We start from the raw sequence: 13,054 nt of genomic DNA, 5'->3' as shown, positions 1-13,054 counted from the left end.
TGCTCACTCTGTGACATCACCATACAATCACACACTAACCTGCTACATAGACTGTGTGACTGCACTCACTCTGCGACATCACCATCCAGCCACACACTAACCTGCTACATAGAATGTGTGACTGCGCTCACTCTGTGACATCACCATCCAATCACACACTAACCTGCTACATAGACTGTGTGACTGCACTTCCCTCATTCTGTGACATTACCATCCAGTCACACACTAACCTGCTACATAGACTGTGTGACTGCACTTCCCTCACTCTGTGACATCACCATCCAGTCACACACTAACCTGCTACATAGACTGTGTGACTGCGCTCACTGTGTGACATCACCATCCAGTCACACACTAACCTGCTACATAGACTGTGTGACTGCACTTCCCTCACTCTGTGACATCACCATCCAGTCACACACTAACCTGCTACATAGACTGTGTGACTGCGCTCACTCTGTGACATCACCATCCAGTCACACATTAACCTGCTACATAGACTGTGTGACTGCTCTCACTCTGTGACATCACCATCCAGTCACACACTAACCTGCTACATAGACTGTGTGACTGCGCTCACTCTGTGACATCACCATCCAGTCACACATTAACCTGCTACATAGACTGTGTGACTGCTCTCACTCTGTGACATCACCATCCAGTCACACACTAACCTGCTACATAGACTGTGTGACTGCCCTCACTCTGTGACATCACCACCCAGTCACACACTAACCTGCTACATAGACTGTGTGACTGCGCTCACTCTGTGACATCACCATCCAGTCACACACTAACCTGCTACATAGACTGTGTGACTGCACTTCCCTCACTCTGTGACATAACCATCCAATCACACACTAACCTGCTACATAGACTGTGTGACTGCACTCACTCTGTGACATCACCATCCTATCACACACTAACCTGCTACATAGACTGTGTGACTGCGCTCACTCTGTGACATCACCATCCAGGTCACACACTAACCTGCTACATAGACTGTGTGACTGCTCTGCCCTCACTCTGTGACATCACCATCCAGTCACACATTAACCTGCTACATACACTGTGTGACTGCGCTCACTCTGTGACATCACCATCCAGGTCACACACTAACCTGCTACATAGACTGTGTGACTGCACTCACTCTGTGACATCACCATACAATCACACATTAACCTGCTACATGGACTGTGTGACTGCGCTCACTCTGTGACATCACCATCCAGTCACACACTAACCTGCTACATAGACTGTGTGATTGCCCTCACTCTGTGACATCACCATCCAGTCACACACTAACCTGCTACATAGACTGTGTGACTGTGCTCACTCTGTGACATCACCATCCAGTCACACACTAACCTGCTACATAGACTGTGTTACTCTGCTAACTCTGTGACATCACCATACAATCACACACTAACCTGCTACATAGACTGTGACTGCGCTCACTGTGTGACATCACCATCCAGTCGCACACTAACCTGCTATATAGACTGTGTGACTGCACTTCCCTCACTCTGTGACACCACCATCCAGTCACACACTAACCTGCTACATAGACTGTGTGACTGCGCTCACTCTGTGACATCACCATCCAGTCACACACTAACCTGCTACATAGACTGTGTGACTGCGCTCACTCTGTGACATCAGCATCCAGTCACACACTAACCTGCTACATAGACTGTGTGACTGCACTCACTCTGTGACATCACCATCCAGTCACACACTAACCTGCTACATAGACTGTGTGACTGCGCTCACTCTGTGACATCACCATCCAGTCACACACTAACCTCCTACATAGACTGTGTGACTGCGCTCACTCTGTGACATCACCACCCAGTCACACACTAACCTCCTACATAGACTGTGTGACTGCGCTCACTCGGTGACATCACCATCCAGTCACACACTAAGCTGCTACATAGATTGTGCGACTGCGCTCACTCTGTGACATCACTGTCCAATCACACACTAACCTGCTACATAGACTGTGTGACTGCACCCACTCTGTGACATCATCATCCAGTCACACACTAACCTGCTACATAGACTGTGTGACTGCCCTCACTCTGTGACATCACCACCCAGTCACACACTAACCTGCTACATAGACTGTGTGACTGCGCTCACTGTGACATCACCATCCAATCACACACTAACCTGCTACATAGACTGTGTGACTGCGCTCACTCTGTGACATCACCATCCAGTCACACACTAACCTGCTACATAGACTGTGTGACTGCGCTCACTCTGTGACATCACCATTCAGTCACACATTAACCTGCTACATAGACTGTGTGACTGCGCTCACTCTGTGACATCACCATACACACACTAACCTGCTACATAGACTGTGTGACTGCACTGTGCTCACTCTGACATCACCATCCAATCACACACTAATGTGCTACATAGACTGTGTGACTGCGCTCACTCTGTGACATCACCATCCAGTCACACACTAACCTGCTACATAGACTGTGTGACTGCACTCACTCTGTGACATAACCATCCAATCACACACTAACCTGCTACATAGACTGTGTGACTGCGCTCACTCTGTGACATCACCATCCAGGCCACACACTAACCTGCTACATAGACTGTGTGACTGCGCTCACTCTGTGACATCACCATCCAATCACACACTAACCTGCTACATAGACTGTGTTACTCTGCTCACTCTGTGACATCACCATACAATCACACACTAACCTGCTACATAGACTGTGTGACTGCACTCACTCTGCGACATCACCATCCAGCCACACACTAACCTGCTACATAGACTGTGTGACTGCGCTCACTCTGTGACATCACCATCCAATCACACACTAACCGGCTACATAGACTGTGTGACTGCAGTTCCCTCATTCTGTGACATCACCATCCAGTCACACACTAACCTGCTACATAGACTGTGTGACTGCACTTCCCTCACTCTGTGACATCACCATCCAGTCACACACTAACCTGCTACATAGACTGTGTGACTGCGCTCACTCTGTGACATCACCATCCAATCACACACTAACCTGCTACATAGACTGTGTGACTGCACTTCCCTCACTCTGTGACATCACCGTCCAGTCACACACTGCCCTGCTACATAGACTGTGTGACTGCACTTCCCTCACTCTGTGACATCACCATCCAGTCACACACTAACCTGCTACATAGACTGTGTGATTGCCCTCACTCTGTGACATCACCATCCAGTCACACACTAACCTGCTACATAGACTGTGTGACTGCTCTCACTCTGTGACATCACCACCCAGTCACACACTAACCTGCTACATAGACTGTGTGATTGCCCTCACTCTGACATCACCATCCAATCACACACTAACGTGCTACATAGACTGTGTGACTGCGCTCACTCTGCGACATCACCATCCAGTCACACTAACCTGCTACATAGACTGTGTGACTGCGCTCACTCTGTGACATCACCGTCCAATCACACACAAACCTGCTACATAGAATGTGTGACTGCCCTTCCCTCACTCTGTGACATCACCATCCAGTCACACACTAACCTGCTACATAGACTGTGTTACTGCGCTCACTCTGTGACATCACCATACACACACTAACCTGCTACATAGACTGTGTGACTGCACTTCCCTCACTCTGTGACATCACCATCCAGTCACACACTAACCTGCTACATAGACTGTGTGACTGCCCTCACTCTGTGACATCACCATCCAGTCACACACTAACCTGCTACATAGACTGTGTGACTGCTCTCACTCTGTGACATCACCATCCAGTCACACACTAACCTGCTACATAGACTGTGTGACTGCGCTCACTGTGTGACATCACCATCCAGTCGCACACTAACCTGCTACATAGACTGTGTGACTGCACTTCCCTCACTCTGTGACATCACCATCCAGTTACACACTAACCTGCTACATAGACTGTGTGACTGCACTTCCCTCACTCTGTGACATCACCATCCAGTCACACACTAACCTGCTACATAGACTGTGTGACTGCTCTCACTCTGTGACATCACCATCCAGTCACACACTAACCTGCTACATAGACTGTGTGACTGCTCTCACTCTGTGACATCACCACCCAGTCACACACTAACCTGCTACATAGACTGTGTGACTGCGCTCACTCTGTGATATCACCACCCAGTCACACACTAACCTGCTACATAGACTGTGTGACTGCGCTCACTCTGTGATATCACCATCCAGTCACACACTAACCTGCTACATAGACTGTGTGACTGCGCTCACTCTGTGATATCACCATCCAGTCACACACTAACCTGCTACATAGACTGTGTGACTGCACTTCCCTCACTCTGTGACATCACCATTCAGTCACACACTAACCTGCTACATAGACTGTGTGACTGTCCTCACTCTGTGACATCACCATCCAGTCACACACTAACCTGCTACATAGACTGTGTGACTGCGCTGACTCTGTGACATCACCATCCAGTCACACACTAACCTGCTACATAGACTGTGTGATGGCCCTCACTCTGTGACATCACCATCCAGTCACACACTAACCTGCTACATAGACTGTGTGACTGCTCTCACTCTGTGACATCACCATCCAGTCACACACTAACCTGCTACATAGACTGTGTGACTGCACTCACTCTGTGACATCACCATCCAGTCACACACTAACCTGCTACATAGACTACGTGACTGCTCTGCCCTCACTCTGTGACATCACCATCCAGTCACACATTAACCTGCTACATAGACTGTGTGACTGTGCTCACTCTGTGACATCACCATCCAGTCACACACTAACCTGCTACATAGACTGTGTGACTGCGCTCACTCTGTGACATCACCAACCAGTCACACTAACCTGCTACATAGACTGTGTGACTGCGCTCACTCTGTGACATCACCGTCCAATCACACACTAACCTGCTACATAGAATGTGTGGCTGCCCTCACTCTGTGACATCACCATCCAGTCACACACTAACCTGCTACATAGACTGTGTGACTGCTCTGCCATCACTCTGTGACATCACCATCCAGTCACACACTAACCTGCTACATAGACTGTGTGACTGCACTCACTCTGTGACATCACCATCCAATCACACACTAACCTGCTACATAGACTGTGTGACTGCCCTCACTCTGTGACATCACCATCCAATCACACACTAACCTGCTACATAGACTGTGTGACTGCACTTCCCTCACTCTGTGACATCACCATCCAGTCACACACTAACCTGCTACATAGACTGTGTGACTGCACTCACTCTGTGACATAACCATCCAATCACACACTAACCTGCTACATAGACTGTGTGACTGCGCTCACTCTGTGACATCACCATCCAGGTCACACACTAACCTGCTACATAGACTGTGTGACTGCGCTCACTCTGTGACATCACCGTCCAATCACACACTAACCTGCTACATAGACTGTGTGACTGCGCTCACTCTGTGACATCACCATCCAGGTCACACACTAACCTGCTACATAGACTGTGTCACTGCCCTCACTCTGTGACATCTCCATCCAGTCACACAGTAACCTGCTACATAGACTGTGTCACTGCCCTCACTTTGTGACATCACCATCCAGTCACACACTAACCTGCTACATAGACTGTGTGACTGCTCTCACTCTGTGACATCTCCATCCAGTCACACACTAACCTCTTACATAGACTGTGTGACTGCCCTCACTCTGTGACATCACCACCCAGTCACACACTAACCTGCTACATAGACTGTGTGACTGCACTTCCCTCACTCTGTGACATCACCATACAGTCACACACTAACCTGCTACATAGACTGTGTCACTGCCCTCACTCTGTGACATCACCATCCAGTCACACACTAACCTGCTACATAGACTGTGTGACTGCGCTCACTCTGTGACATCACCATCCAGTCACACACTAACCTGCTACATAGACTGTGTGACTGCACTCACTCTGTGACATCACCATCCAGTCACACACTAACCTGCTACATAGACTGTGTGACTGCACTTCCCTCACTCTGTGACATCACCATACAGTCACACACTAACCTGCTACATAGACTGTGTGACTGCACTTCCCTCACTCTGTGACATCACCATACAGTCACACACTAACCTGCTACATACTGTGTGACTGCGCTCACTCTGTGACATCACCATCCAGTCACACACTAACCTGCTACATAGACTGTGTGACTGCGCTCACTCTGTGACATCACCATCCAGTCACACACTAACCTGCTACATAGACTGTGTTACTGCGCTCACTGTGTGACATCACCATCCAGTCGCACACTAACCTGCTACATAGACTGTGTGACTGCGCTCACTCTGTGACATCACCATCCAGTCACACACTAACCTGCTACATAGACTGTGTGACTGCGCTCACTCTGTGACATCACTATCCAATCACACACTAACCTGCTACATAGACTGTGTGACTGCACTGCCCTCACTCTGTGACATCACCATCCAGTCACACACTAACCTGCTACATAGACTGTGTGACTGCACTCACTCTGTGACATCACCATCCAGTCACACACTAACCTGCTACATAGACTGTGTGACTGCACTTCCCTCACTCTGTGACATCACCATACAGTCACACACTAACCTGCTACATAGACTGTGTGACTGCACTTCCCTCACTCTGTGACATCACCCTACAGTCACACACTAACCTGCTACATACTGTGTGACTGCGCTCACTGTGTGACATCACCATCCAGTCGCACACTAACCTGCTACATAGACTGTGTCACTGCCCTCACTCTGTGACATCACCATCCAGTCACACACTAACCTGCTACATAGACTGTGTGACTGCGCTCACTCTGTGACATCACCATCCAGTCACACACTAACCTGCTACATAGACTGTGTTACTGCGCTCACTGTGTGACATCACCATCCAGTCGCACACTAACCTGCTACATAGACTGTGTCACTGCCCTCACTCTGTGACATCACCATCCAGTCACACACAGCGCTGCGGGGAGCGGTGACGCAGCCCCCTGGCAGGGATACAGTGTCAGTGGGTATCAGCGGCTGCGTTTCTGCACATATATGGTTGCACATGGTGAATGTGTGACAGGACACACGCAGACACACACTATGTATGAAGGTGTAGGGTGGTTGCTCTCTGCACTCTGCCGCCCAGGGTACCTGGCACGAAGGTCTCCATCTCGGAGTCGGTGGTGGTGTTGTTATCTTGCTGTGGCTGCTTCTCGGGTAGTAGTACCTGCTGATACTTCTGTGCCGCCAGCAGGAGGGGTGAGCGAGGCACCTGTCACACAGGGGGAAGCGCTGTTACCAAGAGACGTTACTATCACACCGCCATTACAGTACCTGGGGCTGAGGCGTGTTGTGTTACGCTGTGTATACTACAGGAGTGTGCAATTACAGCATATAACTTTCCCAGGAGCCTAGGCAGAAAGGTACAGGTGTGCGCAGCACTGGCGCAATGTGCCCGGCCCACGGAACAGACGCAGCACTGGCGCAGCGTGCCCAGCCCTCGGAACAGACGCAGCACTGGCGCAGCGTGCCCAGCCCTCGGAACAGACGCAGCACTGGCGCAGCGTGCCCAGGCCCCGACACAGACGCAGCACTGGCGCAGCGTGCCCAGGCCCCGGAACAGACGCAGCACTGGCGCAGCGTGCCCAGGCCCCGGAACAGTCATACAGATGCACATGGAACGTGCCGACCAATAGACCCGTGTCTGTTTGGAAACAATCTTTGCTGATATAAGTTGAATGAGCCTCAAAAAGTGCTTTATGCATACGAGTGAGGCACACATACTGTATATGATTGAGGCATGCAAACTGCATATGAGTGAGGCACATACCGTATATACTATGTGAATGAGGCACACACACTACATATGAATGAGGCACATATATGCTATGTGAATGAGGCACACATACTATGTAAACGAGGCACACATACTATGTAAATGAGGCACACATACTATGTAAATGAGGCACACATACTACATATGAAAGATGCACACAGATTCTATGTGAATGAAGCACGCACACTACATATGAATGAGGCATGCATACTATGGGAATGAGGCACGTATATTACATGTGAATGAGGCACGCATACTATGTGAATGAGGTGTAAATATATATATATATATATATATATATATATAAAATTATATACATACACTATGTGAATGAGGCACATATATACTATATCAATGAGGCAGATATACTATGTGCATGAGGCACGCATACTACACATGAGTGAGGCACACATACTACACATGAGTGAGGCACACATACTACACATGAGTGAGGCACACATACTACACATGAGTGAGGCACACATACTACACATGAGTGAGGCACACATACTACACATGAGTGAGGCACACATACTACACATGAGTGAGGCACACATACTACACATGAGTGAGGCACACATACTACACATGAGTGAGGCACACATACTACACATGAGTGAGGCACACATACTACACATGAGTGAGGCACACATACTACACATGAGTGAGGCACACATACTACACATGAGTGAGGCACACATACTACACATGAGTGAGGCACACATACTACACATGAGTGAGGCACACATACTACACATCAGTGAGGCACACATACTACACATGAGTGAGGCACACATACTACACATGAGTGAGGCACACATACTACACATACTACACATGAGTGAGGCACACCAATACTATGTAAATGAGGCACACATACGACATATGAATGAGGCATACATACGACATATATATGAGGCACACAGATATTATGCGAATGAGGAACATATATACTATGTGAATGAGGCACATATACTAAATATGAATGAGGCACACATACATGTGAATGAGGCATGCATACTATATATGAATGAGGCACACATACTGTGTGAATGAGGCACAGATGTCACTTACAGCCTCTAGCATTCTGCTGGCAGAGAATTGCGCCACTGCAATGTTACATGTGAGAGGCGGAAGAGGGGGATGTAGCGCACATCCACGGAGCAGGAGGTTTGGCGCGGTACAGTCTGGGCACACTGCCGACGAGCCGCCTGGGGGGTGGGTGGGCATCAGGGCTGAAGTGAGGGAATATATTGCATGTAACACTCTGCCCGCACCACCACCCACACAACACGACCCGGCTTCATGCCCCGTGTGTACCACAATGCAATAATAACATGGTCAGTGGCGTCCGCACACCTACCTCTAGGACTGTTCTGCGCCTATGTGACTGCAAAGAGAAAACCAAGATCAGTGACATCTTATACAGGTTCTAGGTGCCCCCACCCTCCCAGGCACAGGCCCCACGGTGCCTCATATACAATATCCCGGGCAGAAGCCTCATCTTATACAGGTTCTAGGTGCCCCCACCCTCCCAGGCACTGCCCCCACGGTGCCTCATATACAATATCCCGGGCATAAGCCTCATCTTATACAGGTTCTAGGTGCCCCCACCCTCCCAGGCACTGCCCCCACGGTGCCTCATATACAATATCCCGGGCAGAAGCCTCATCTTATACAGGTTCTAGGTGCCCCCACCCTCCCAGGCACAGCCCCCACGGTGCCTCATATACAATATCCCGGGCATAAGCCTCATCTTATACAGGTTCTAGGTGCCCCCACCCTCCCAGGCACTGCCCCCACGGTGCCTCATATACAATATCCCGGGCATAAGCCTCATCTTATACAGGTTCTAGGTGCCCCCACCCTCCCAGGCACAGGCCCCACGGTGCCTCATATACAATATCCCGGGCATAAGCCTCATCTTATACAGGTTCTAGGTGCCCCCACCCTCCCAGGCACTGCCCCCACGGTGCCTCATATACAATATCCCGGGCAGAAGCCTCATCTTATACAGGTTCTAGGTGCCCCCACCCTCCCAGGCACAGCCCCCACGGTGCCTCATGTACAATATACCGGTCAGAATGGGCAGAAGCCTCATCTTATACAGGTTCTAGGTGCCCCCACCCTCCCAGGCACAGGCCCCACGGTGCCTCATGTACAATATACCGGGCAGAATGGGCAGAAGCCTCATCTTATACAGGTTCTAGGTGCCCCCACCCTCCCAGGCACAGGCCCCACGGTGCCTCATGTACAATATACCGGGCAGAATGGGCAGAAGCCTCATCTTATACAGGTTCTAGGTGCCCCCACCCTCCCAGGCACTGCCCCCACGGTGCCTCATGTACAATATCCCGGGCAGAAGCCTTATCTTATACAGGTTCTAGGTGCCCCCACCCTCCCAGGCACAGCCCCCACGGTGCCTCATGTACAATATCCCGGGCAGAAGCCTCATCTTATACAGGTTCTAGGTGCCCCCACCCTCCCAGGCACTGCCCCCACGGTGCCTCATGTACAATATCCCGGGCAGAAGCCTCATCTTATACAGGTTCTAGGTGCCCCCACCCTCCCAGGCACAGGCCCCACGGTGCCTCATATACAATATCCCGGGCAGAAGCCTCATCTTATACAGGTTCTAGGTGCCCCCACCCTCCCAGGCACAGCCCCCACGGTGCCTCATGTACAATATACCGGTCAGAATGGGCAGAAGCCTCATCTTAAACAGGTTCTAGGTGCCCCCACCCTCCCAGGCACAGCCCCCACGGTGCCTCATGTACAATATACCGGTCAGAATGGGCAGAAGCCTCATCTTATACAGGTTCTAGGTACCCCCACCCTCCCAGGCACTGCCCCCACGGTGCCTCATGTACAATATCCCGGGCAGAATGGGCAGAAGCCTCATCTTATACAGGTTCTAGGTGCCCCCACCCTCCCAGGCACAGCCCCCACGGTGCCTCATGTACAATATACCGGTCAGAATGGGCAGAAGCCTCATCTTATACAGGTTCTAGGTACCCCCACCCTCCCAGGCACTGCCCCCACGGTGCCTCATGTACAATATCCCGGGCAGAATGGGCAGAAGCCTCATCTTATACAGGTTCTAGGTGCCCCCACCCTCCCAGGCACAGGCCCCACGGTGCCTCATATACAATATCCCGGGCAGAAGCCTCATCTTATACAGGTTCTAGGTGCCCCCACCCTCCCAGGCACTGCCCCCACGGTGCCTCATGTACAATATCCCGGGCAGAAGCCTCATCTTATACAGGTTCTAGGTGCCCCCACCATCCCAGGCACTGCCCCCACGGTGCCTCATGTACAATATCCCGGGCAGAAGCCTCATCTTATACAGGTTCTAGGTGCCCCCACCCTCCCAGGCACAGGCCCCACGGTGCCTCATATACAATATCCCGGGCAGAAGCCTCATCTTATACAGGTTCTAGGTGCCCCCACCCTCCCAGGCACTGCCCCCACGGTGCCTCATGTACAATATCCCGGGCAGAAGCCTCATCTTATACAGGTTCTAGGTGCCCCCACCCTCCCAGGCACAGGCCCCACGGTGCCTCATGTACAATATACCGGGCAGAATGGGCAGAAGCCTCATCTTATACAGGTTCTAGGTGCCCCCACCCTCCCAGGCACTGCCCCCACGGTGCCTCATGTACAATATCCCGGGCAGAAGCCTCATCTTATACAGGTTCTAGGTGCCCCCACCCTCCCAGGCACAGCCCCCACGGTGCCTCATGTACAATATCCCGGGCAGAAGCCTCATCTTATACAGGTTCTAGGTGCCCCCACCCTCCCAGGCACTGCCCCCACGGTGCCTCATGTACAATATCCCGGGCAGAAGCCTCATCTTATACAGGTTCTAGGTGCCCCCACCCTCCCAGGCACAGGCCCCACGGTGCCTCATATACAATATCCCGGGCAGAAGCCTCATCTTATACAGGTTCTAGGTGCCCCCACCCTCCCAGGCACAGCCCCCACGGTGCCTCATGTACAATATACCGGTCAGAATGGGCAGAAGCCTCATCTTATACAGGTTCTAGGTGCCCCCACCCTCCCAGGCACAGCCCCCACGGTGCCTCATGTACAATATACCGGTCAGAATGGGCAGAAGCCTCATCTTATACAGGTTCTAGGTACCCCCACCCTCCCAGGCACTGCCCCCACGGTGCCTCATGTACAATATCCCGGGCAGAATGGGCAGAAGCCTCATCTTATACAGGTTCTAGGTGCCCCCACCCTCCCAGGCACAGCCCCCACGGTGCCTCATGTATATATACCGGTCAGAATGGGCAGAAGCCTCATCTTATACAGGTTCTAGGTACCCCCACCCTCCCAGGCACTGCCCCCACGGTGCCTCATGTACAATATCCCGGGCAGAATGGGCAGAAGCCTCATCTTATACAGGTTCTAGGTGCCCCCACCCTCCCAGGCACAGGCCCCACGGTGCCTCATATACAATATCCCGGGCAGAAGCCTCATCTTATACAGGTTCTAGGTGCCCCCACCCTCCCAGGCACTGCCCCCACGGTGCCTCATGTACAATATCCCGGGCAGAAGCCTCATCTTATACAGGTTCTAGGTGCCCCCACCATCCCAGGCACTGCCCCCACGGTGCCTCATGTACAATATCCCGGGCAGAAGCCTCAGCTTATACAGGTTCTAGGTGCCCCCACCCTCCCAGGCACAGGCCCCACGGTGCCTCATATACAATATCCCGGGCAGAAGCCTCATCTTATACAGGTTCTAGGTGCCCCCACCCTCCCAGGCACTGCCCCCACGGTGCCTCATGTACAATATCCCGGGCAGAAGCCTCATCTTATACAGGTTCTAGGTGCCCCCACCCTCCCAGGCACAGGCCCCACGGTGCCTCATATACAATATCCCGGGCAGAAGCCTCATCTTATACAGGTTCTAGGTGCCCCCACCCTCCCAGGCACTGCCCCCACGGTGCCTCATGTACAATATCCCGGGCAGAAGCCTCATCTTATACAGGTTCTAGGTGCCCCCACCCTCCCAGGCACAGGCCCCACGGTGCCTCATATACAATATCCCGGGCAGAAGCCTCATCTTATACAGGTTCTAGGTGCCCCCACCCTCCCAGGCACTGCCCCCACGGTGCCTCATGTACAATATCCCGGGCAGAATGGGCAGAAGCCTCAT

General features: G+C 51.7%; 2 protein-coding genes across 6 annotated transcripts in view; both read right to left on the bottom strand.

Annotated features, from left to right (window-relative positions):
• ERMAP (erythroblast membrane associated protein (Scianna blood group)) overlaps positions 1-13,054 on the bottom strand; it is a 633,995-nt gene that overhangs the window by 456,285 nt on the left and 164,656 nt on the right. The gene's annotated exons all lie outside the window — the stretch shown is intronic.
• Positions 1-13,054, bottom strand: part of PHC2 (polyhomeotic homolog 2) — a 213,943-nt gene that overhangs the window by 50,322 nt on the left and 150,567 nt on the right. For all 4 annotated transcript variants that reach the window (XM_063942027.1, XM_063942026.1, XM_063942028.1 and 1 more), the window contains 2 exons: positions 9,252-9,278; positions 7,204-7,324 (listed from right to left, as the gene is read on the bottom strand). In XM_063942027.1, the coding sequence (XP_063798097.1) occupies positions 7,204-7,324; positions 9,252-9,278 (148 nt within the window). The remainder of the gene's footprint in view (positions 1-7,203; positions 7,325-9,251; positions 9,279-13,054) is intronic.

Source organism: Pseudophryne corroboree, chromosome 10, assembly GCF_028390025.1.
Source record: "Pseudophryne corroboree isolate aPseCor3 chromosome 10, aPseCor3.hap2, whole genome shotgun sequence".
Taxonomy (NCBI): Eukaryota; Metazoa; Chordata; class Amphibia; order Anura; family Myobatrachidae; genus Pseudophryne; species Pseudophryne corroboree.
This window is presented reverse-complemented; position numbering and strand designations above follow the sequence as displayed.